We start from the raw sequence: 27,461 nt of genomic DNA, 5'->3' as shown, positions 1-27,461 counted from the left end.
TCTGCAGTGGAGCTGCCAGATCTGTGTTGTCCTCCGGCACTATAGGTCTGGTGGCCTCGCTGTGGATCCGTAGTGTGAAAAATGATGGATTGGCAGGAGCACGTTTCGGAGGACACGTGCTCCAACTTCTGTTATCCGAGTCGGCAGAGGGGGGTTGCGAGCGGTGAGCCGAGGATACAGATAACTATTGGGCACACTAAATTAGGAGAAAACCGGGGTAAAAAAATTGGAAAAGGCTAAATAAAACAAAAAAAACACTACAGTGATAGTCACCTGTGACGTTTACATAGTTAATCGTGGTTTGCCAAGCTTTTAAATATACTTTACCTTACCTCCCAGGATTTATGATGTTAACCTATGCTCAACCATGCTTTCACTGTGCTTCATTAAACATTGCTATGATTTTACCATGGGAAACTTTTATAAGGGTTAGTTTACCATGGCTTGTTTTTTAATATGCTTTACCATGCCTCTCTGGGCTTTACAATGCGTACCTATGCTCTACCATGCTTTCACGGTGCTTCATTACACTTTGCTATGCTTTTACTATGGGAATCTTTTATGGGTTAGTTTACCATGGTTTGTTTTTTAATATGCTTTACAATGCTTACCTATGCTCTACCATGCTTCCACTGTGCTTCATTACACTTTACTATGGTTTTACTATGGGAATCTTTTATGGGTTAGTTTACCATGGTTTGTTTTTTAATATGCTTTACAATGCTTACCTATGCTCTACCATGCTTTCACTGTGCTTCATTACACTTTGCTATGCTTTTACTGTTTTTGCTATGCTATTAAGTCTATGAGAGTTGCAACTCTCATAAATAATATCCAGATTCCATCCTGGGAAATTGGCGTTATAGAAGAAATATTGAAAAATTGCTGTGGGGATTTATCATGGCATATTTTTATAAAGCACTTTGGATGCTTGAGTGCATGAAAAGTCATTATATACAGTGCCATGAAAAAGTATTTGCCCCTTGTCTAATTTTGTGCATTTTTGCACATTTTTCACATTGAATTTGGTCAAATCTTTTTGTGAGTTGTAGTACTATATAGAGGTAGTCTGAGAGAAAAAATGACACCAGTTTGGTGCTTCTTTCATTTGTTTGGTGTGCAAGTTAATCAAACATGCAATCTTCAGGAGTGAAAAAGTTATTGCCCCCCTAGTTAACTCAACCCAATTAAAATGATAATTAGGATCAGCTGTTTGAATACTTTGGTTAACAATTAGGCCTGATTTGGGCCAGCCCTGCCCAATATAAATCTGACTAACTTTGGTCCTTACCATCAGAGTGAAGTTGTCAGAACACAGGTTCTAGAGGCACATCATGCCACGATCAAAAGAAATTCCTGAAGACCTCCGGAAAAAAGTCGTTGATGCCTATCAGTCTAGAAAGGGTTACAAAGCCATTTCTAAGGCTCCACCAAACCACAGTCAGAGCGATATTGTCCAAATGGAGAAAGTTTGGGACAGTAGTCCGAATCTTCCCAGGAGTGGCCATCCTGACAAAATCTCTCTAAGAGCAAGGAGTAAAATCGTCCAGGAAGTCACAAAGAACCCTAGAACAACATCAAGGGATCTGCAGGCCTCTCTCTCCTTGGCTAAGGTCAGTGTTCATGACTCTACCATCAGAAAGGCACTGGGCAAAAGTGGGATTCATGGCAGGGTAGCAAGGCGGAAACTACTGCTCACTAAGAAGAACATGAATGCTCATCTCAAGTTTGCCAAAAAGCACCTGGATGATCCTCAAGAATTCTGGAACAATGTTCTATGGACAGATGAGTCAAAACTGGAACTTTTTGTCCAACATGGGCCCTGTTATGTCTGGCAAAAACCGAACACAGCATTCCACAGTAAGAACCTCATACCAACAGTCAAGCATGGTGGTGGTAGTGTCATGATTTCGGGATGCTTTGCTGCATCAGGACCTGGACGACTTGCCATCATTGATAGAACCATGAATTCTGCTCGGTAACAGAGAATTCTACAGGAGAATGTCAGGCCATCTGTCCGTGAGCTCAAGCTGAAGCGCAATTGGGTCATGCAGCAAGACAATGATCCGAAACACACAAGCAAGTCTACATCAGAAATGTTGAAGAACAGGGAATTTAATTTTGCAATGGCCTGGTCAAAGTCCAGACCTAAACCCTATTGTGATGTTGTGGCAGGACCTGAAATAAGCAGTTTATGTTCGAAAACCCACAAATGTCATTGAGTTGAAGCAGTTCTACATGAAGGACCTACACCTTACCATTGAGCCACCAGCCCCAAACACTTCAGCTACTGATATTCACTGGAGGACTGCCATCTACGTACTGACTGAGAAGGTTAGCTTATGAGTGCTGACAGCAACTGAATCCCAGTTGGTGTGGTTGTAGGACAGCAGAGGAGGAAAGATGGAGTATGTTGAATGAAGATAATTCTATGTGTTTGGCAAGTGGAGGTTTGCAGAATAGGTGAATGATCATCTTCAAAGACACTGTACCGGAGGAGCCTCTCCATGTGGTCTGCATGTCAAGATGTTCCAACAGGCAGTCCTTTACGTAGAAGGTGGGCAGAGACCCTGTGGATCAGGAATGCAGACAATTCTTCTGATTCTACTCTGGGGGTGCCTTACCATGCAGTTGGAGAGAGAGAGAGAGAGAGAGAGAGAGAGAGAGAGAGAGAGAGAGAGAGAGAGAGAGAGAGAGAGAGAGAGAGAGAGAGAGAGAAAGAACATCACTGAGATGAGGTGGGATCACAAAGATGAATGGGTTACAATGTGTAATCCCAGCTGGACTCATCATTAAACAAAGTTAGCTGTTGCCCACCTGATGACCCAATGAGTGATACCATCAACCCAGTCTTACCAGTGTCCACCTGGTTCTCAGTGAACAATTGTGCACATACCAGAAACACCAAGCAATGACACAGCTTTATAGAAAGCCATCAGTATTCAAATGCCATAAAGATGTCTGGAAAAGCTAATACTGCTACTTATTATTATTATTTTGATTATCATTATTTTACAAACTGACCCATGATCCACTACGACTACTACTACTACTAAGTTTATTATTATTATTATTATTATTATTATTATTATTATTATTATTATTATTATTATTATTATTATTATTATTATTAGTAGTAGTAGTATTATTATTATTATTATTATTATTATTATTATTATTAGTAGTAGTAGTAGTATTATTATTATTATAGTACAATATTGTTATTAGTAGTAGCAGCAGTAGTAGTAGTAGTAGTAGTAGTGGTAGATGATCATGGATCAGTTTGTAGAATAACAATGATAATCACAATAATAATTAGCACTGCCACTTGGTAAGCTAACAGTTTAGGATTTCTACGTAATGCATATCCTGAAGTGTAATTAGCTGAAACATTAAAAGAGAAGAGAACAGATTATTTAATATAAACCAGCTGTGGTTTATGTGGAAAGGTCAGGTGCAGACTCTGCTGGATTGGTTGTGATTAATTGTGCAACATTAGGGTTCCATATTTTTTATTTTTTTTTTGCTTACAAAGTGACACGCTGTCCACTGGAATCCATTGTTAAAGGGAAAAAAAAGCCAGAGCCCAGATTGTGTCATAAATTAAGAGAAAGAGCACAGTTAACATTATGTGCACCCCAGCACACCCAAGGGATGAGGGCCAGGCTGCCGTGCAAGTGACTCCTGCTCTTTATATCTTCCACGAGCCCTGTCAGCAGCCCTGCCACTGCCCCTGCTGGTGCCAGAGAGAACAGATGGTGCTGCCGTGGGGAATAGTCAGCGAGCATCAGCTGAAGAGAGGGACCAGGATCACTGCATGTTCGCTCTTCTTAAAATCTGCAGCTGTCAGGGCAGAGCACTAATGAGGGGGGGGGGGGGGGGGGAGCAGTGAGGGGAAAGGGTGGGAGAGGAGAGGGAAGAAGTGAAAAGGAGAGGAAGGAGAAAGAACAGGGGTGAGGAAAGGGGAACGAGAAGGCGAGGGAGATGTATAAGATGGAGGAGGGGAAGGAAGAGTGAGGGGAAAAGGAGAGGGATGGGGAGAAGGACAAGAAAATGAGAAGGAATGGGGGAGATAGGGAGAGATTTAGAGGAGTGACAAGAGGGAGAGGAGCTGACTTACAACAGGGAGATGCAGCTTTTATATAGAATATTACAGAGGAAACCATGTGCATAACCAACAAGTCAACCACGCATTCAAAGAAAAGTCTGATTTTTAAATCTTTGGCATTGCCAAAATGTGAAAATCATAAGCGATTTCCTAATAAGGTCAAACACATGTATGGAGACAGAGATCCATGGATTCTTCCTTCGCTGTATCTGTGTCCAAAAGTGGTCAGGACTGGGCATCAGAAGAGAGCTCTGCATAAAGGTCTGGCCAAACAAATCTATTCAAAATACCAGTATGTCCTCTATCACTTGTTGGTACAATCTTTCTCATTAAAAGATCAGTAATAAGGTAAAGATGAGAGATTGGCGAGAATATTTGAGTGAAACATTTGAGAAATGTCAGCAGGAATAAACAGTGGTATGTACTTGAAAGCAAGGCATTTTAGGTCAGAAAGCTGGTAACTGGAATGGGCTCTTGAATTCCTGACCCCAGTCTATTAAAATACTCTTTCAGGTTTCAGCATTGCACTCTGCCATAGTGCAGTGTGCAGCTGAAATCATCCAAAAGCACAAGCTAGAATTTCCATGAAGAGAATGTTTTCATGAAGTGTGAATAAAACTAAAGAAAAGGAAGTCTGAGTTCATTTTATAACTAACTAAGGATGGCCTCCATAATCATTGCAAAGCTACACTAAAATATTATGTGTTTTTTTTTTTTTTTTTTTTTTTTTTAATACATAGTGTTTCATAGTACTTTTTTTCTTTATAAGATTTCTTTACAAAATGTAAATGACTTTTTTAATATGGTAATCTTAAAGTGCAAAGCTTAGAGACATGTCATGTCTTGCTGCTCAGTTGTAACACTCATTTTAATGGAGTATGCCCAAATCTCACCCCTATTTTCTATTGTATTTTTGAAATCTCATTCACTTAGATGTTCCTACATTGGCATCTCTCAACTTCTGATTTAGATTTAGGAGTGGAAAGTGGTTTCATCCGATTCCCCCTGTCCCTTGTGGATTAAATCTGCTTTTGCTTTATTTGTTCTTCTAACTTAAAAATTGGAACCCCTCTTTATCAATGGCATCTTCAATGATGTTACAGCTCTGGAGGCAAAACATGTATTTTTCTTATGTCTTTGTTAACCTGATCTGTTTTTGTTGTTGAAGATAAAACTATGAATCTGTGTTTCCGGTTCAGGTCATTATAATGAACGTGAGAGGGGGAGGGAGAGAGAGAGAGAGAGAGAGAGAGAGAGAGAGAGAGAGAGAGAGAGAGAGAGAGAGAGAGAGAATCCTTCAATATTTTTTGGAATGAGAAAGTAAGTCTGCTGCCAAAAAATTGTAACCAATATACTGAAAAAAAAAACAAACAAAAATAAAAAAAAAAACAGCTTTGCACACAGAAATGACTGGGCTTGAAGAGTTTACTCGTCATTTTTTAAGAGAAAAACGCCTATTGACTTTACAAAACTAGTATAAAATATTTCAGTAATGTACATGGATGGAGAGCTACTTAAGCACGTTAATGAAACACTGGGGTAAATGCTTTGAGGATGTGGCCCAGAGAGAGACACTGCATGCAAATTCCATGTAACTTTACGATGAGTGTATTTAATTAATAAAGATACTCAGGGGTGTAAAACAGAAAGAACGGCGGTAGAAATAGAATCGTTCTCTGCAACGCTGGAGGGGGGCGGGGGGGTGAGGGAGCCATTAATGCAACATAAAACTTATTTTTATTTTTACATCGAATGTTCAGAACAGGGTGCAAGACAGTTAAAAGTGCAAACTGTAAATCAGTGCCGACATTTCAATCTCAACCGCGACTATCCTCAGTGCTATGACACTGAACCACAAATCACATTTAATAGGCAAGGCAATTAATGCATGTGTAGAGTCCCCGCTAAAAAATAATTAGTGACGAGGTTCAGACAATTTAATGCACCTAAAATCGGACCAGATAATTCATACATGATTTAACCAATATTTAAAGCACTTAAGGCACTTAAAATGCTTAGGACAAAATGTAAATTAAACACATCACTGGCAATAATACCAAACAAAATATATGCTTAATTAAAGCTAAAACAAAAAGCGGCAAGAAAGTGATGTTAAATACAAATCAGTTTGTCCGAGCACCTCCAGACTACCCTTGAGACATGGACCCCAACATTGAGTGCTTTAAACATTTGTACAGAGGTTACAACGAAATACAATTTCTGATCTTCACGTTGTACTAGATTTGAGCGATTATTTTAGCTTAGAAGAGACAAACAGTGAGACAAATATCAACTTTTATTTTATTTTATTTTATTTTTGTATTATAGATAATGTTACCTACATAATAATCTGCCAATCCCAAACCACTCCATTTTAGATTTCTTCGTGAAGGAAATAACCACAATGCAGTTTTTGGCAGTCCTGTAAAATGTCTGGAACACAAGCCCACTCGAAATCGAGATAACAAAGAAAAGCCTGGAAAAATAAAAGGCTACGATTGAAAACACAAGACAGCTGTAATAATTTGACACGCCACATTGTTTTAATACAGGCCCAGTTGAAATTAAACATACATACATGGCCATACACTGCATTATCAATCAAACATACATTACCCCACATAACACACAAGTAAAATACATTTTAGACAATCCCGAGTTTGAGTTACAATGTGATATTTAACTTGTTCAACCACAAGGGGCACCGTTGTCAAGTCCCATTGCTTAGGAACACGTTTGTTTGTTTGTTTTTTCAGGTATCTAATGTGTTCACTATATCTAAAAGCCATTTGCCCATTTAATTTTCAAACTGTAGTTTAACAGCAGGAATGAATTTGTGAGTCCAGACAAGCACCGTTTTGTCAAATGCACTTATCTTGTTCTTAGTCGTTTCATGTATGAAATATTGAAAATAGGTGAAAAGAGTCGTTTTTGGATTATATTTTTGATTGAAAATTATTTCAATTTAGTTTTCCATTGCTTTAGATGGGGAACAGACTAATCTGGCATTGTGCATTCCGTATCCCCATATAAAGATTAGATGAGAGGTCAGATTCGCCATGCATGAAAGCGTTACATTTTCTCATTTTCTTATGTTCAGTACAGTACTGTAGTTTCAACTAACAGCCATTAGGGGGAGACACATTCATTTTTTTAAACCGCTTTAGTCCCCTTCCAGAGGACACAAGCCCTAATCTTAAAGCTACTAGCGGGAAATGCTAGCATTTTACAGCCATGACTAAAAATGTTGCATCACCCTATAGAGCGAAATAATTTTGCTTCATAAAGGCGAATGAAACCTACTAAATAATGTCACATTAACATATTGCATTACATACGCTTTATAGTTTTCCACATATTGAAATGTGACATTTTGAAATCTAACATGAAATATTGTTCTTCTATTATGATTTCCGGTAGACTTTTGCAATATCATTTTGTAGTTTGTCTGTTTACATGATGTTAAATAAAATATCTAAATATTGTTCATAGTTTTTAACTTAATTATTTCTCCATCCTAAAATTATACGTGATGGAAACTTTTGGCCATAGCTGTAGTTGGCAGTCTAACAGCAAGGCTCAGAGTGAATATAGCTGAACTGACTTCAGAGGGTGGGCTTGAGTGTCATGGGCAGGAGGGGGAGCAACGCTTAGGGAAGCTCACGGTGCTTTTGCCCAGACTGCGAGGGTTACAGAGAAGGTCACAGACTCCTTCCAGGAATGGGAAACAGACACCTCTCCACGGCAAAAACAAATACCGGAATACAGATCTGTACAGTGGAATGTAAGGTGGTGGTCTATGGCGCCATCTAGTGAATGGGCTTGTTTTTGTGTGTGTGTGTGTGTGTGTGTGTGTGTGTGTGTGTGTGTGCGTGTGTTTTAATTTTATTTTTTATTTACAAAGTTATGTACCATTTAAAAGTATTTAATAACCAAAAATGACTCCTGAAAGCAGTTATTTTGAACTCTGTCAAGGTATTGGAAAGATTAGTCTGCTGAAAGCTGCAGAGTGCTCTGGAGTGTACAATACAAATTATACAATACAAATGTGTTTTTATATAGCGTCCTTCACCCCATGGCACCCCAGAGCACTGCATTAAATTAAAAACAAAACAAGAGAGCTCATATGGACAATACACTCCAGCTACAACCAGTTATATAAAAAACACATTTAAAAAGTATACTTTCAATTTAGAATTAAAGAATTCAATGTTTCAACCTGCCTAGTGTCAACCGGAATAGAGTTCCATAAACAAGGAGCACAACCACAAAAAACTCTGGCTCCAGTTGAATTAAGATAATTTTTTGGAACAACTAAAAGTTCAGCATTTTTTTTTTATCTCAAGAGATGAATTGGAATATGCAGAGTTAGTAGTACAGGGAAGACAATCATGTATGAACCACAATTTAACTAGTTATTCCAGGATAATCTTTCTTTACAATTACATGAAAACCACCCAGGATATAGCTGGTCTAAAGCATTTTACAGCACCAGGAGTTCCACCTGAGTCATCCCATCTGAGCCCAGATATATGGTCACTGCAATCCAGGGTGACCCCAGTGCTGTGAAATCCTGCTGTGTTATAGGCTGATCAGGCAGGTCACAGACAGGTCACAAAACACCACATCACACATACTACAGACCTGAACCGTTTATACTACATTAGAAAACAAACAGTATTCTCAGCCAATCAGCTTCAAGCTCTAAAGGGTTTCAACAGACTGTGACTCAAACTTAAAATCAATCATGCTAGTGAACATTTTTTATTATTTTGACTTGCTGTATTGAAAGCTCAGTTCACAGCTATTGGACAGTGAACTCTAAACAACAGCACAATGGTTTCAACTTATTTTATTATCCACGAAAACAAGCCAATCAATACTTTACACTGACAGAAGCAACCAATGCTTCAGCTTGGGACGCATAACTCCAGTGCGGTCAACTATCATACAGTAGGCCTTCATCAACAGGCACTATCACTATACTTAATGCCCCGTGTTATAAAAGCGTGTCAGATAAAGAATAATAGAATACCTTGCTGTTTTTTGTTGTTTGTTATTTGCATGTTCCTTGTTCCATACTGTATCTTCAATAGATGTATACTTATTAGAAAAACTTAGAACATAAGAACATAAGAAAGTTTACAAATGAGAGGAGGCCATTCGGCCCATCATGCTCGTTTGGGTGTTAGTAGCTTATTGATCCCAGAATCTCATTAAGCAGCTTCTTGAAGGATCCCAGGGTGTCAGCTTCAACAACATTACTGGGGAGTTGATTCCAAACCCTCATGATTCTCTGTGTAAAAAAGTCACGAAAAAAGAATGCCCCTTTGTCTGGTCTCCATTTGTGACCCCTGGTCCTTGTTTCTTTTTTCAGGTAAAAAAAGTCCCTTGGGTAGTCATTGTCATTGTCATTAACATTGTCATTGTCAATACCTTTTAGAATTTTGAATGCTTGAATTAGGTCGCCACGTAGTCTTTTTTGTTCAAGACTGAATAGATTCAATTCTTTTATCCTGTCTGCATATGACATGCCTTTTAAACCCAGAATACTTCTGGTTGCTGTTCTTTGCACTTTCAAGAGCAGCAATATCCTTTTTGTAGCGAGGTGACCAGAACTGAACACAATATTCAAGATGAGGTCTTACTAGTGCATTGTACAGTTTTAACATTACTTCCCTTGATTTAAATTCAACACTTTTCACTACATATCCGAGCATCTTGTTGGCCTTTTTTATAGCTTCCCCACATTGTATAGATGAAGACATTTCTGAGTCAACAAAAACTCCTAGGTCTTTTTCATATAGTCCTTCTTTAATTTCAGTATCTCCCATATGATATTTACAATGCACATTTTTATTTCCTGCGTGCAGAACCTTACCATTTTCGATATTAAATGTCATTTGCCATGTGTTTGCCCAGTTCTGAATTTTGTCTAGATCATTTTGAATGACCTTTGCTGCTGCAACAGTGTTTGCCACTCCTCCTATTTTTGTGTCATCTGCGAATTTAACAAGTTTGCTTACTATACCAGAATTTAAATCATTGATGTAGATTAGGAATAGCAGAGGAACTAATACTGATCCCTGTGGAACTCCACTGGTTACCACGCTCCATTCTGAGGTTTCTCCTCTAATCATTACTTTCTGTTTTCTACATGGTAACCACTCCCTAATCCATGTACATGTGCTTTCTTGAATCCCAACTGCGTTCAGTAGGAGAATTAATCTTTTATGTCGGACTTTGTCAAAAGCTTACTGGAAATATAAACAAACCATGTTATATATTTTGCAATTATCCATTATTGATGTTGCATCCTCAAAAAAATCAAGCAGGTTAGTTAGACACGATCTCCCTTTCCTAAAACCATGTTGACTGTCTCCAAGGATACTGTTACCATATAGGTAATTTTCCATTTTGGATCTTATTATAGTTTCCATAAGTTTGCATATAATAGAAGTCAGGCTTATTGGTCTGTAGTTACCTGGTTCAGTTTTGTTTCCCTTTTTGTGGATTGTATTAAGTTTGCAATTTTCCAGTCTGTCGGTACAACCCCTGTGTCAAGAGACTGTTGCATGATCTTGGTTAGCGGTTTGTAAAAAACTTATTTCATTTCTTTGAGTACTATTGGGAGGATCTCATCCGGCCCAGGGGATTTGTTTATTTTAAGAGCTCCTAGTCCCTTTAAAATTTCTGCCTCGGTTATGCTAAAGTTATTTAAAACTGGATAGGAACAGGTTGACATGTTGTACATGTTGCCCGTATCCTCCTTTGTAAAAACTTGTGAAAAGTAATCATTTAATATATTTGCTATGATTTTGCCATTTGTATCTCTTAGACATTTAACCTCCTCTTTGTGTTCTCTTGCTGTTGTAATATTGGAAAAACATTTTGGAATTGGTTTTAGCCCCCTTAGCAATGTATATTTCTATTTCTCTCTTGGCCTTTCTAACCTCCTTTTTGACTTGCGTTTGTAGTTCCGTGTACTCTTTCTGTGTACTTTCGGTCCCTTTTTAACGCTCTGTAAAGTGCCTTTTTTCGCTGAATTTTTTTTTTTTAATTGATCTATTAAACCATTTTGGCAATTTAGTTTTACTTTTAGATTTGTCTACTTTAGGGATGTAATTGTTTTGCGCCTCTAGTGCTACATTTTTGAAGAACAGCCATCCTTTTTCTGTGGATGTTTTCTCTATTTTACTCCAATCTACTTCTGTTAGTCTCTGTTTCATAACTTCATAGTTTGCTTTTCTAAAATTGTAAACCTTAGCTTTAGTCATTACTTTTGGGGTTTTAAAAAGCACTTCAAATGAGCACTTCATTGGATCGGGGAGGTCAGACCCAAGTCAATTAAAATAGGGTCCCTATTCATTTGAGAACCACAGCTTTATGCAGTACATTTCAAAGGGGAACATTTAATGAACTCCAATTTTTAGAAAGAAATAAAATAATCTGTTTATTTTAAAAACTAGTGATATAAAGTAATATTTTCTTTTATATTTTGATCCCCATTTTCTACTGTGTTGCAATGACATGGTTTGACTTATTTCATTTAGCAAGGTCAAAAAAAGATGCTATAGTCACACTTTCAGTAATGACACCTGCTTCCTGGTTTTATTTCACTCTTAAATAACTTTCCTTGTATGTCTAAGAAAGGCTGGATGTAAATACTATTTAGACCTCTGATAAATATTTAGATTTTCTCATTTTAAAGTTGGTCCCATAACCAGATAAAACACAACCCAGCGTTTATCCCATAAACTGTGATTGAAACATAAATCCCAGATAATCCTGTCGCTCTCAATATCACCGCCACCTGCTGGTTCAATACAGTATAACAAGCATTCCAGAGAGCAAGGGCTGCTATTTACTGTACATGAAATTCAGAAGTGTTATATTTTCTGCACTATACTGTTTTCCCAGACCTAAATTTGGTTTGAAATCATTGCCCTCACAATCTGTACGTTTTTTTTTTCGTGTACTTTTATTTTCCTGCCTTTTCCGTTATCACTGCTCCCCTAAACATTGCCCAGCACAGTTATGCATTAGTAACAGTTACAGGGTCAGCCTGCTTAATGCGTCAACATTCTGTGCCTTTTGTGCAGTTAACTTTAAACACACTATCATCCATACCATATACATTGGTTCTAAAAAGAGACCATGTAAGGAAATGTTCAGAATTATAACTGACTGGTAAATTTGATTGACTCATTTTTGGGTTCTATCAGAAAAGGCCTGATTATTAATGCTCAATTTACAATTGCAACCCACTTAAAATGATGACTTTAACATTATTTTAATATATTTTCAGATCATAGTAATAGCAAAAAAGTCTCCTGTGGTTCCGTGCTAAGTTTACTTTTTTAATTTATTTATTAGCTTTAACGGGGTGCTTACTGAGATGTGACGATCAAAATAGGTTCTGAATCCTACCGCCCTCAGCCTTCAATCCAAGTGGGTGCAGTTGCACCTATTGTACAGGAGGTGGCAGCAGAGTTCCATAGAGCGAAGCTGCTTCACTTGACCTCAAAGACAAATCATTTGCAAGATTAAAAATGAATAAATAAAACAAATCATTAAAAAAAAAAAAAAAAAAAAAAAAGAACAAAACATTTCTTTAAAGTCCAGTTTATTTTTATTTAAAATAGTCCATGTCACCATTGTCACCATAAAGGCAGCTTGGTGAGGGGTATTGGAAGAAGAAAATCAGTTAAAAAACAAGGGGTAAGAAATCAGTTATACAGTAATTATAACTTTGACTAGCAGATCACTGATGATGTACTTATTCAATAACAAATAAACATACTGTTCCACTCCTGTTTCATTTATTACATGGCATGTATACCCCAAAATAGCTTTTAGTCGAAGCTAAAATGTCACCTTGTGACACAAGGCGTTGCCTCTTATCGTCAACAGTGTGTCATGTGATACAGACAGGCGGAAAGTAGGATTTAGGAAGCATGCCCACCGACAATATCCGGGAAGCAAAATCTATGAATTCCAATGTCATTATTTGCATTGTAATATCAATATAAAAATAAATGCGGTTGGGATACAAGTTTTAGTTAATGTATTGCTCGTCATTTTTTTGCTATAGTAGCAACTGTACTCGTTTATATACGTAATATAATTTAATCACTGTTAACTTCAAATACGACGAGGTGAACACTGGATTTCGATCAAGAAAAAGAAACACAGCCAGCCAGAATAAAAAGAAAGTGAAGTGCAGCATATCTACAGCCGAAGACTTTCCCCTCTGTATTTGGTATGTACAATTACATTTATTGTGTCGGTGCATCCGCATTGTTAAATTAGAGACTCCAGTACATACTGTTTAATGCCCTGCCTTCCATCTCTGGAGGCCTCGAGAGCAAGTCTGGCTCAAAGTTAGTTTTGATGTCTCTACCTAACCATCAGTACTGTGTTTTTTTATGATCAAATTCAAGTACCTATTTGAGGAATCGAGTCCCAGATGTTCTGCATGTAAATCAATTTTGAGCTGGGTTCAGGTTGGGGATTATTCACGTTAAAGTGCATAGGTTCGTTATGTGATAAAAGACGGAATGGGACTTTAATTCCGGAGTGTTGACCGACCTTTAATTTCCTTGCATGAAATGGGTTAATGTGAACTGAACTGCTGCAAATTCAAGACTGGGTATTAAGCCGTGGTGATGTTCATTATTTTTTACTGTCTAGTAGACTTTACACATTAGACTTTTCAGCCTTGATCGAAACCCCTGCAAGAGCCACTGATTGCTATGCTGCGTCAATACTGTGCAGCTTCGGAACACAGTGTTCCGGGTAGTTTTATTAATAATTAAACACTTTATGATGTGGAATGAGCAATTAAAGGTCGGTTCGGTGGGTTTTTTCTGCAATGTTTTGTTATGTTGTTCTCACTTAGTTGTATTATGTGTATCATTTTAATCGTCTTTGCACCTTCGGAGCCGACTGTTCTAGGAGCTTTTTGGTGATAAAAAGAGGGTTCTGGGCTGGAACTGGTAAACTACAGCGCGTTATTATTCGATTTCGATTTGTTAAAATATTCTCCTCACGTGTGTGTAACTTCATGCGTTGCTTTTTAATGCAACTGAATACATTAAAGTACCATTCCTGGTCTCGTTCCGGCTTTTATCCCATCCTCATAGGTTCTGAAGCATTGATTGCTTTTAACCCGATTTTGAGTTTGGAACAAAAAAACAATTTAGTATGTTTTATCGTTTAAGTGAAAGCTGTACGATGAATACTTATTATTCATGACTGACCCATCATCATCGTCAAATGTGTCGGTGTATTCAGTGCATTCCCCATTGCTATTTTCCGGGCTGGAGATCGCCGTAGGTCCCATAGAATCCAAGATCCGTGGTGGGTTTATCACTGGCCTGCTGCTCAGTATTTCCGAGCGTTCTCAGAAAAACTTGCAGGTTTTTCTCTGAACTCCACTCAAAAGGGCGAATCTGATAGCCCCGTGCACCACAGATATAACACGGACATAAAGGAGATAGTTGCTTCTGCATCCAGCGCTCAAGATGATTTGTAACATAATTTGTTATAGTAATAAAATAATGACTTGTTTCTCATTATTGAGGAGACTGGTGATAAACGAGTGATCAGGAGTGGATTTATCAGTATGCATGTCTATGAAGAGGTATGTGAATAGATACAGTACTGAGTGTACTTTTGTGATTCAGTGTGTTTTTTTGTGATTCAGTGACTTTTAATTTCGGGGGGGGGGGGGGGGGGGGGGATTAAAACAGTGCATGTAGAATAAACAGCGTGTGTGAAAATAAATTGGACCTGACGCACCTAACAAGCACTGAATAAATGGACCGCTAAGGGTTAATTTCTGCATCCTCCCAGTTGGTACCTCTTAAAACTGACATTGTTTGATCTAACATGCTCAACCTTGTAGGGGAGTGATTTGAGCTAAATTACCGCAATGACGCATTAAGGCCGGCACAGAGCCTGCGTTGTGTTCACACATACAGATAGGCTGGCCCTGAGGCGACATTGCCAACTTTAGGCCTCATCAAAAAGCTGGTTTAAATTTCACCTGGCCCAGGGCCGCCTATTCATTTTTCGAGCGTTCACACATGAGAAGGTGGCCCTGGGCCGACCTAAGCCGTAAGTGTGAATGGGGTCTAAGTGTGGACAGGTAAACCAACACGGTATCGGTACCAATAAGTCACTATTCTGAAGTGACAAAGTAATCTTCACAGAATGAGTGATGATGACAATGAGATAAGGCATACTGCAGAGCAGTGCCACTCTAAAATAAAATCTCTTGTGAGGGAATATCAAAAAGCAAAAAAAGAAAAAAGAAAAAGCTGTGATGCAAGCCCATGCTTTTAAAGACGGTTAATTGTTTTCGCCTTTTTGTTCGTCTGCCCCTTTTACGTTTTGCTCGTCTCTTAATAATGATTGAACACCAAAACAAAATACTGTACATGGTCAGGACTGCAAAATATGCTGTATTACATAACAGATCAATTTCTAAGAGATGTGACAGCGGTCGTCATGGAAATTAGTTCAGAACCCGATTTGTAAACATGTCGATTTGTGAACTGTCGATTTTTAAACATACATGAATGTGTATGAAAAGTCAGTTAGGACAGAATGTGGCTTCGTACTGGTACATTCTGTACTGAAACAAACTATACTAGTGTCGTACTGATTCAAGTGTGAACAGGATTTTAGTTATTTATTCACTCATAGGGTATAACCGTCAACTCCACAAACTAGCCATTATTTTTGCAAATAACAACACAAGTAATGAACAATAAAGTAAACCTTTTCTTTGTGTAGTCGGTGTCACTTTCATGCAGGGCTTTTGTGGTCGGCAAGGTGACACGGCTGAGAATTTTTTTCCTCTGTCATCCCGTCTGGTGCTGTCAGTTTCAGTTTCTTAGCACACAGTACAGTAGTCGCTCAGTAACAAGGTGCAAACAGGTGATTGATCAACCTGTAGGAGCATTTACTGTTATAAGTGTGTGTGTGTGTGTGTGTGTATATATACATACACACACACACATACACATTTATAACAGTGTTTAATTTTTAGGAAAATAACATTTAAGCTTATTTTCTAGGACCTCAACTGTTGTTGACTTCAAATTACTTCACGTCAGGACTAGCAAGTTTCAAAAGGTACTAGTCTTTTGAACTAGTACCACAATCTTGTTAGTTTCTAGCCCTGTCTTTATTTTGTAAGCTAATTTATTGAGGTAAAGGGTTTAACTTTATTCTTGAGACATTTTTCTACTGTAGTAAGCAACATTTGTAAATTAATATATACATATGCTTTTGTAGTAAAATATTTTCCTGACTTTAAGAATTTGTGAACTCTCTTCAAAAAATCCCTTTCTAGTACTGTGAACAGAACCGCTGTGGAACAAAAAAAAAGTTTAATAAGTATTGTTGAACTGTTTTACTTCCTTTAACAATACTCTGAAATAGTAAAAATACAGTAGTATTCTATGTATCGCTCTACCTGTTAGTTTGAGCCAAAAAATCTACCTGTTTCTCTTTGAGCCAAAGCAGATCGTTTTGTATTTGATAATATATATATATATATATATATATATATATATATATATATATATATATATATATATATAAATATATATAATCCTTACATATGCTGAAATAATCCTTAACATGAATTTAGTGATATATAAAAGCTGTGTTTCCATGTTCAGTTTCAATAGCAGACAGATTTTGCTGGTACCTATATTAAAAAAAAAAAATCATCTCTTAAGCAGAATACTTTTTTTTTTTTTTTTGGAATGATGCACCGCTTTAATGTAAAGTCTGTTTATAACTTGTCTATTTTGTTTGCTTTTCAATGTAAGGTTTTTGAAAGAATTCACCATGGCCGACTATCGAATCCGAAAATATGAGGACGATGATTACGAAGCAGCCAGGGATATTTTTGCCAGTGGCATGAGCGAACACTTCCCAGGCATCTTTATGCATGCCCTCAAGCAGCCTTGTTCCCAGTTGTTCCTCGTGTGTGTTCTCTGCGCTCTGCTCCTGAGCTCCAAATCCTTCCTCTTCCCCATCCTGGCAGTCACCTTACTGCTTGCAGCAGGGCGTCAGGGAGTTGTCTACTTATCCAGCAAGTACATTGAGCTGAGCTTGAATGCTGATCTACTGGATATCAACAAAACATACATGGAGAGTAAAGGCTCTTGTTTCTGGGTGGCAGAGAGTAATGATATTGTGGTTGGCATGGTTGCTGTCATGCCTTCCAAGAAAGAGGCAGGCACCTTGGAGTTGAAGCGCCTGTCTGTGAGAAATAACTACAGAGGCCTGGGCATTGCCAAAGCGCTGTGCAGGACAGTGTCAGACTTCGCCCGTTTGAATGGCTACCAGGCTGTGGTTTTGAGTACATCGGTTGTCCAGTATGAAGCGCAGAAGCTTTATGAGGGAGTTGGTTATAAAAAGACCAAAGAATATGTTTTTGACTCCATTCCAGGGAAGATCATGAACTTCACAATTTATGTGTACAGATATGACATTGCTACTCCAAACTGAAGAAAAGGTACACAGTAGCAGTGGCAAATATACTTGGGCCAGATTTGCTGAAGTCTTTACTCCTAAAATTATGAAAGGAAAATAAATAGCAACAAACCAAACCAAAAGTTTAGAGACCCAAAAGTATTACAAAATGGTTTGTTATGTATCTTTTAACATCCAACGTTAAAAGGAATTGATTCCACGTTGGTGTAAAAACCTTGGTAGATCTGGCTTTTGTAACTAAATGACAACATGCAACAAACATCTTCCAAAGGGTTACAAGCAGCAACATTTGAGCATTAATAACTTGCAAACTAAGAGATGATCAAATGTCTGTCACTAAAATCAGAAAAAGCTAAAATCCAGCTTATCTAGACTTTGGACTTTATATGCAAAAACTCTTATTGAATGTAAGTCGTATCACTTCAGACTTTAGCTGTAGGAATTGTGGATTAGCTGGTTAATTTATGAGCTACCAAATTGTCTAATATATCTCATCCTGTTCTGGTAGAGCCTTGCTTATTAATTGCTGTCATTTTATAGGCATAGATCAAGTACCCCAGCAAATGGGGTTTGACGTTAGATAATCCTCAGTGAGTGTGGTTACCTAGTTTTGAGTAATTTGGATTTTAAAAGCTATGTACACAAAAATGTTCACAAAACATGTTGGGCTGAATTATCACAGCCATTTACTCCAAATCGTCTTTAGCCCATTTTCAGAGAGGAGGAAGGCATCCGATAAAGTTCCTCAAATAAACGACTAAGACTTTTAACTTAGGAACTTGTAAGTGTTAACCTAATAACAAGTAGTGTTAACCTAATTAAGGGAAAAATTTCCTTAAGCAGCATTCTGCACCTCCCAAGGGTTTAAATAACTCTGGGTGTTACATGCAACTGGCCTTTGGAGTGTTTAAGCAATAGCTTGGTGTTTTATTATTGAAAATAATATTTGGATAATGACTTTTAAGTATTAATGTCTTGGTGTTTCAGTCCTAGCAGGTGATCTGAAATGTAATTGTGTACCCTACTTTATGTGATTAATGTTAACATGCCAAACCCACATGTTTGATTATAGAATTGGTGATCTCTTGCTATTTTAGAAATGTCACTGCAGCCTGTTACAGTAGTAAATAATGCATTTTCTGGACATGTAACCAATCAGGGCAGTAGAAAAACTCAAATCATCATAAAAGAATGTAATGTTTCTGTCATGTCACCAATTATGTTGTTTGATTTCAGTGTGCGGTTTTTTGTTTTGTTTTTGCTCTGTAAAAATATAATTTAGGAAAGGCTAAGAAAAATAATCTTATTTGGGAGCCTTGCAAAAATAATGTCTAAACATTATAAATAATTGTATAATGATGTAAAACAAATATAGGCTTATGTTTGATGTGGGTTGGTGAGTAAAGGATGTACAGTTCTGTTCATAGGAAATGTGTATTTTTATTTATTTATTTATAATTATGTGTTAATGTTTTCTTGCTTTATTTTCAGATAGCTCTGAACTTCCTTGGTCAATACAATCTTACTGCTATTACTGTATATGTGAATGACAATTCCTCAAAAATACAGAAGCAGAGACCAGGACTAGAGGGTACAGTTGGAAACTCAAGTGGAAGCAGACTTATAATTGATTGGTGTATGGAATGTTATGTTATGAGTCATTAGGATCCTTTAAAAGTTGTGTACTGTGATCAATTTTATCAAAGTAATGCATTGTCTTCATAATAATATTTTTATATGGGCACCTTTTGTAGTGGATTACCATCACAAAGCGCTTTTATAGAGGTAGGCTATAAATTGTGCATTAATTCAGAGTCACATCAATTTAACATCTCATATATAGGATGGAGCACAAGGCGGTTAAGTGACTTGCTCAGAGTCACACAGTGAAACAATGGCAGAGATTGGATTTGAACTGGTGACCTTCTGGTTACAAGCCCTGGACTTTAACTACTGAACCACACTACCTCCTTATGACATCCCTAGCCTTTGCACTTGCTTGCAAAATAGAGTCATAAAGCACCCACAGTAAATCAAGCATACCAAACTGCTATACCAACCTCTATAAATCATTAAATAACTCTGGTTGAACTTCCACCCAAGTCAGCTCTCAGAACTAGATATAGGCCAGTTTCCTAATAACCAAAAAAGCAACATCTTTTTGTTTTGCTGTTCATCTTTTTTCTTGTAATTTCCTCTCACTTTTGACATTGTTTTGAGTAAGATGATGTGTGGGCAGAAAGTGGGGTCCTGAAGTGAACCTCAGTTCGGTTGAACCAAAGTGAATTAAATTCTGAAAAACAAAGAGCAGATAAGAACAATCAACAAAAGAACAAATGCAAAACAAACTTCTGTTCAACAAACGGGAAATACATGCATATTGGTCATTAGCTTTCTGTGCTGTGGTTTGTCCTGTACATTCCAAACAAGGGGGGTATCATTTTCTTATATACAGTATGTGATGACTAAAATCAACCTGATGCAACCATCATAAAGTGCCCTGGAAATGCATCAGTGACAATGCCTGTGTAACGGGCAGTGTTGTGTGATACACTGGCGTTATGGACTGAGATGAGATGAGGTTAAAAGCTGTAGCTCGTTGCAGGTTCCCATCGTCAGCCAAGTTACACATGGACAGGTTTTTTTTTTTATGTGTTACACATTTGTTTTTCCTGTAGGGTTAACCCTGAACTCAATTCACAGTCAAACATACAGTAAAGCACTGCCCAATTTTTCATGCTCAGGTACATGCTGGGGTCCAAACTTGTAATTCATTTCTTCTGCAAAACCCCTTAATAGAATTGAAAGTTATGAGTAGATGTTTTCTTCCTATTGATGTTATCAGAAAAAAAGAGTTACTTAAACATCAAAAACAGTAACATCTTGTTTTTTAAATGGTAATAATTATGCATTCTCTATTGCATGTTAAAAAGGCAATCCTGATTCTCTATATCCAGAGTTTACATTTTTATATCTCAGCTCTTCAAAAGAGGTTTAAGATTTTGACCATTGATGTCTCCTGTTTTCAGACCTGTGTGTTTGTTCAATCTGCTCTGAGAATGCTTTAATTATTATTCATGCTGAGGCCTGAATACATATATATATATATATATATAGTAGCGATCTCAGTTAACGCAGGCACCTCACACAGGGCGAGGCAATCCACACACAGGCGGAGGGCAGACGCAAACACAGGACCTCTCGCACTGAAGCATAGTGCCGATACCGCTGTACAAAAGAGCCGGCTCCTTTGCAAGGATATGCGTATATCGGGCTTATGTCTTTGTATGTGATTACGTCACCTACCAGCCCTGCTGCTGCCTTCCCCCATGCACGCTACACTCCTGCCAGCCTCAAGTCCACCCCGGACTTGCTCACCAGGCTACAGTCCAACAAGTGCGTGCCAGGGTATCAGCGTCCACTAATGACACCGATGTAGCGTTCCACCTCGACTGACCCTACACCGGCACTCTGGACCACATTGTTAAGGTACAAAGAAGTATTTATTGTCTTTCAATGTTTACACTACCAGCCCACTCTAACAGTGTACTGGAAGGTTACAATTAGTTAAGCTCTGCCCAGGGTAACCCCGCACACCCCTATATAATCATTCCCTTATCCCGCCCACACGAAAGTCAATTTCCTGTCATAATCCCATATTAAACCTGCGAAAAAACACCCATGGAACCCCTATTTGTCAATCACGACCCCATAACGTGCTATAAGCATGGTGTGTGTCTATAGACCCACCCCAGGAGCAGACAGGCCCCTAATCCTGTTTCCCCTTTTACCACAATGGAGGTGATACCATGTTACTCTCTCTCTCTCTCTCTCTCTCTCTCTCTCTCTCTCTCTCTCTCTCTCTCTCTCTCTCTCTCTATATATATATATATAACTACAGTACCATATTTCCTATATAGTGTATAGACTGTAATTTTTGCCATTTTTTTATGTGGCACATAAACATATTCACTATAAACACAAATGTTGTAAAACAAACACGTTGTTAAAACATACACCAGAGGCCTCTTTTGTCCTCACAGAAGCTGACAAAACCAGAATAGTAAGAGCAAACCACATAAAAACATTCAACACTGGTTAGAGCTGGGGCTGTGTTTTATTTTTCATTAACATGAAAAGGTTACGTTAGCGGGGTGAGTAAGTCCAAAGGGGGCCCTGTGTGGAGAGGTATGTTTCGTATTAGAAATATTTCTGTTTCTCTGTGTGTGAATGTGTAAACTAATTCAAGATGTTGACTACACTTTGTCAGCCTGTTATTGTACAGAAATTTACCCACATAAATATGCTGCAGTATACCACAGTAAAGCATAACAAAGTGTAGTAAGGCAATAGTAAAAGCACTGGCATAATAATAAAGCAAAGTAAAGAGAGGTAAATGTAAGGTATAAGCATTGGAAATTACAGAAGTACTGTCATGGAGAATATATAATATATTGTAGTGGAGGCTTAGGGTCTTATTTAGAAACAAGTGAAATAAGATAGTAAAAATTTTCTAGAACACTAATTACACTGCTTGCTTCTTGCAACTAAGCAGTTTTGTACTGCTAGTTTTATACAGCTGTTGACATGATACGCCTAGACTTTGCACTTGTTTGCAAAATAGAGCATAAATCAAGTATACCAAACTGCTATACCAACCTCTATAAATAATTAAATAACTCTGGTTGAACATCTACCCAAGTCAGCTCTTAGAACTAGACAACACTCTTGAGTCTACCTCGAGGACCAAATACAGCGACTCTATGTGAAACAGGCCTGCAACATTAAATACTGTAGCATGCGCGTGAAGACGACTGCATGGCCTAAAGCAATCCGTCTTCCCTAGATCTACCCCCTCCTACTACCCACTGGACCTCCTGACCTAAGCACCATGTTACTAGTTCTTGTACTACCATTATGTTATTGTAGATACAAATAGTCTTAATCCTAAATTGTTACTTCTAGTCTTATATTGTATTCTAGTAGTAGTTGCACTTACTGTAAATTAGTCTGTATTTAAATATTGTTTTTTCAGTGTAAACTTGTATTGCCAAATAAGCTAATAATAATAATAATAATAATAGGAACTCATGAATAAGGTGATATTTTGGCAACACATGCCACATGGAAAGCTTACATAGCAAAATATGAGCAGAGTTTTTATTGAACTATCAAAGCATAAGGAAACTTCGATTTGTGCAACATTCAACAATTTTAAAAATACTGTGTAAAACGCATCTCCACCACAACACCTTATTCATTAATTTTAACCCACATTAATTTTATAAGACTGTGGCCCACAAAATACTTATACTTATCTATTGTGTAATAATAGTAATGTACGTAGTAACTAAAAAAAAACAAAAAAAACAGCTAGTATAGCTGTAGACCAGTAACCTCTGGCTATAGACCTCTCACTATCACAGCCCTCCCACTGGAGCAGAGGGTTGCCCTTAGTGATGATGGAACGCACGCTGAAGGTATTAGTGTGCTTTCAAAATAACACCATCTTCTCAACAAAGACATGTAAACATTAGGGTTTGTAAAAAGAGGCGCGACTGTGTATGAAGCTTTAACTGCAATTGCCTCAACTAAGTTTACTTACAACATTCTAGCGCCACCTGGTGCATGTGATGCAAAGTGATTTATTTTAATTCAATATAGTTTTCCGTTCGCTTTCACTGGTCACCTTTTCTGCTGGTGTAAGTATTTACCCTCCAAACATGCGCGCGCGCGCGCACACACAGATTTATTTAATTAAAGATGAAAATGCTGGAATTGATATCAGTTTAGTGCTCGCAATTTTTGTCAACATCACAAATCTACCACACAATTAAATGGCTTGTTATAGCAGGTTCACATTTTTAGTCCAACTGCTGTTGTACATACAAGTTTCTTTGTACTGTACTTACATTAAAGAAATGGCACACAGTAAGCAAAGACGTGATTGACAACTAAGTTATTAGATCTATTGAAAGTCTCATAAGATCATTCTGGTCTAATAAAAGAGAAATGAGGATACAGTATAACACGAATTAAGAAGCACCATTTTCTAATGCAGACTGCTCCTTTGTAATCAGGAGTAAGGAACCCTCACGCAACTATTTTACTTTATATTATTACAAAATGTACTCAATTTAGTATATTTTGTAATAATACTCACAGTGAATTGTAATGTATTTCACATATTTTAATTTTAATGGCAATGTATTCATAAATCAAAATTCTCAAAAAAAAAAAAAAAAAAAAAATCACAAACGTTGCATGTTTTATGCAAGAATGTTTACATTATATGGAATCCCTGGTCTTAGCAAAAAATATACAAGGTAAACAGTTATTCATTATGATGTTATTTGTGTACAGTATTTGTGTTCTATTTATTTTTGTTATCGTGCTCATTGTATTGGAATTATTTGTGATAACTGTAATTTGTTAATGTTGCCATTTCCTGATTTGTTATGTATTATTAATCTTTCAATAAATAATAATACAAAATAACTAAACAATCTTTTTTTTTTCTTCCTGCAGATCGTCACCAGGACGCATGTTTATCTCGCGACTGTGCAAAATCTTGGCAAACCAACTTTATTAACAAATTTATACTTGACACTTATCTACTGTGTGATACAAATAACTCTTCTGAGGGGCGGCGCGCCTCCACCAAGTTCCCTCAAAACACTAACAGGGCATGCGCGCCGTCGGTCTTTCGCAGACAACATCTGCCTGTTTTTAAATAATAATATTTACAACTTGCAACAACTCAAACATAATTGGCCTACATAAGTTAACTAAATGTGTGTACATGATAGTAAACTTGAACTAACAAAAGCCAAAAAAAGTTGTGCCGTCTGCTAAGGCCTCAGACAGGAGAGACCGCCGCTGGCACAGGAAGTTGGTGTTGCTATTTGGCGAGCTGGGGGCGAGAAGCTGAGCTGAATTTTAATTTCAGGTAAGAATTGTTGGCAATTAACATGCAAAAAAAGGAAGGGAATTGGGGAGACAGCTAGCAGCAGGTTGGGGAGTTTATATCTGAAAAGAAGCAAACAAACGGGAAATGCTCATTGACAGTCATTTGTGTTGGAGTCGCCAGTAGCAGGCCTTGCTCTAACTTGGTTCAGTTGGTATGAATAATGTTCATCTTGTACTTGATGTGGTGGATGGACAGGGTGGGTTCCAGAAATTACTGGAATTGCACCAAAAAGAAATTGAGATTGAAGGCCCGTTACATATAGAAAGAATTATGGGTTAATCATACCTAGTTCAAATTTGTTGCAGTTCATCGCTCTTATAAACATTGTAGAGTACATATGCGATTTAACTATTAAGGATACTGACTGAAACGAGAGGAAAACAATAGAAGAAAACATCATTTGAAACCAATAACTAAGTTTTGTGCAAGCATGATTGACATGAGATTTTAAGTTTGTACGGGAGTCATAGGAGTTGAGGTTAACTTTTTGTCTTGTGAACACAAGAATGACGCTACGTTTTAGCTTGACATGATGAGTGTGTAGCGCCACTGAAACAAAAGGAATGACCGGACAGTTTAAGATTTACCAGTATTGTGGTTGTTTATAAAGAAACGAATACATTTCTAGTGCCTGTTTTAATATTAAAACGTCAATGTGCATGTTATCTGAAAACTATTTTAATTACATTGTTGTTTCCCCCTCAGCCAGCGATTGTGATTTTAAACAAACGTCTGATTTTAATTAAATACCTGTACACTGTTATAGTGAAATGCAAAACAATAAATGAGTATGTTGTTAAGATGGGTTCTGTTTTTTTTTTATGCTCATCAGTTCTCTATTTCAGAAACCACTGTTTATTAACTGTATCTATGTCTGTGTTTTTTGTTTATGTTGTTGATGCTAAATGCAGTATTGATCTTGTATTGATTCTGTTTCAGTGATAGTTGACCAGGGCATGGTGTGTTAAACTGGTGATGGTAATATGGAAGGGTAGCAGTTTACTCTTCCAAACCATATTTGTATTTTATCATATAAGCCCAACCCCCCTCCTTTAGTCACCTTTTAGTTTATGAATGGGCAAAGCCAAGTTAGATGGAAATGTAATATGCACAAACTGCAAATTATTGCAATATGAGACCTAGTTACAGTATATGTTGACTGGCCACATCTTCTCTGTGTGAAGAGGTTGTACTCAAACTATGGTTTTTCGTGGCATCCAATCAAATCACAGTGATCTTGTGTGATTGAGTCACAATACAAAGAATTTCCAGCTACATGCTCCAGTCATTAGAGCTTGCCTCACTGTAAACTGCACATGCATACCAGCAGTTAAAGTAGAGCCCTCATGCAATGACACCATGAAACATTGGAAAGCTGGAGAGATGAGAAGTTATTGTTGCCTAAGTGTTTTTTTTTTCATTTATTGATAGATACACACATTACTGTTCTGCATAATTAGCACAATGTTAGAGAACAAGTTTGTTAAAATTGCATGTTTTCAATGGTTATTTGCCATATCACCTGACTGCCTAAACCAGCCTTGTATGTACTTAAGTCATATGAGGGCTTGCTGCTGCTTCCCTCAGGGCAAGACGGGACTCCGCTTTCTTTCTTATTTTTCAGTGAGTATGACATCTTTCCATTCCTCCTTCAAACATTCACCATTTCAAGTTACCAGGAACTGTCATAACCTTTTCTTGCATATTTTTTTTATTTTTTTTATTTCACACACAATTCACAATCCTCCCCAAAAAAGCAGAAAAACAAATTTTGTAAAATGATTTATGGACCACCTCTCTTCCAGTTTTGTGGCCTGATTTTAAGAGTTAGAGAATCAGCTGGCCTGTTTCTTATGTTGAATTAAAAAAAAAAAAAGTATGTTTAGTGTAAGAACACTTCTATAAAGATAGGTGACAGTGATGTATGAGCTGCACAAAAGCAGTGCAGTAGTGATTACCACAGACTGGCTAATAATGTCTAATCTCAGAAAATGTACTTTCTTCAGCCATATTAAAATGATGAATTGAGCACCCTCATCAAATAACAGTGCTTTTGGTTTGTTTTGAGTTAATCTTACAGAATGAGAGATGTCAAATATTTTCTGTGGCACAACTCTGCCATTCTTTTATTATGATGCCAAATGATTAAGATTAATTGACAGCCTACTTTTATCGATTTATGAAAATTTGAAAACCAATTTAATATTTAAAACGTTAAGTGAGTATTTATAAAACAACACAGAACATTTTGCTGGACATACCAGCTATCTATTCACTAGGCTTGAAATATCACTCTATCCCAGTGACTGACTTTACAACTTGATTAATAACTTGCATTATTAATCAAGAGGGCTAAATGTGGTTTCTTTACACGCTGCTGTCAAGTTTAGATCAGCATTTAATTAATAGCAGAGCAGACTGTGCCTTGCCAAGATACCCTTTTCTGCTCAGTTGGTGAGTCTGAACCCTTGGGATGGTTGCCTCTGCCTGTCCCATATGGCAAGCCTGGAGGAGTAAATTCCACCCACAAAGAAAAGCTACTTTGCATTATTGGGAGTGCTGTTGTCTTGTGCATAGCAGATTTTGAAATGCTATGATGCTTTAAAACAGACTACTAAGGGCCATGATTTTGATGATTTTTATTTCAAGTCATTCCATTGTTTGAAGAAAAAAAAAAGCAATAATTAACATAGTCTTTTTTTTTTTTTTTTGTCTTATGAAGTGGTCAACTTAAAAATAAATAGTTTCTGCTTGTAAAGTTATAAAGTTCATATGTGGTGTGTTTAATAGTCTCAGTGCATTATTTAGCTGTCGCCATTTGACCTTTGCAGTTTTTTTCAGAAGGATACTACGCTGAGTATTCTT

The 27,461-nt window shown here is 37.4% G+C and overlaps 2 protein-coding genes across 2 annotated transcripts in view; both read left to right on the top strand.

Annotated features, from left to right (window-relative positions):
• The first annotated feature begins 13,049 nt into the window (after positions 1–13,049).
• On the top strand, positions 13,050–19,084 carry LOC121294220 (probable N-acetyltransferase camello). Its single transcript, XM_041217816.1, has 2 exons — positions 13,050–13,370; positions 16,957–19,084. Exon 2 carries the CDS (start codon positions 16,976–16,978, stop codon positions 17,639–17,641), a length of 666 nt encoding a protein of 221 aa, XP_041073750.1. The 5' UTR covers positions 13,050–13,370; positions 16,957–16,975; the 3' UTR covers positions 17,642–19,084.
• A 5,213-nt stretch (positions 19,085–24,297) lies between these two features.
• The window catches only part of LOC121294078 (dynactin subunit 1-like), a 70,193-nt gene continuing 67,029 nt past the window's right edge, over positions 24,298–27,461 (top strand). The window contains exon 1 of the mRNA XM_041217682.1: positions 24,298–24,575. The gene's annotated coding sequence lies outside the window, so the exon portion shown is untranslated. The remainder of the gene's footprint in view (positions 24,576–27,461) is intronic.

Source organism: Polyodon spathula, chromosome 2 (assembly GCF_017654505.1).
Source record: "Polyodon spathula isolate WHYD16114869_AA chromosome 2, ASM1765450v1, whole genome shotgun sequence".
Classification (NCBI taxonomy): domain Eukaryota; kingdom Metazoa; phylum Chordata; class Actinopteri; order Acipenseriformes; family Polyodontidae; genus Polyodon; species Polyodon spathula.
This window is presented reverse-complemented; position numbering and strand designations above follow the sequence as displayed.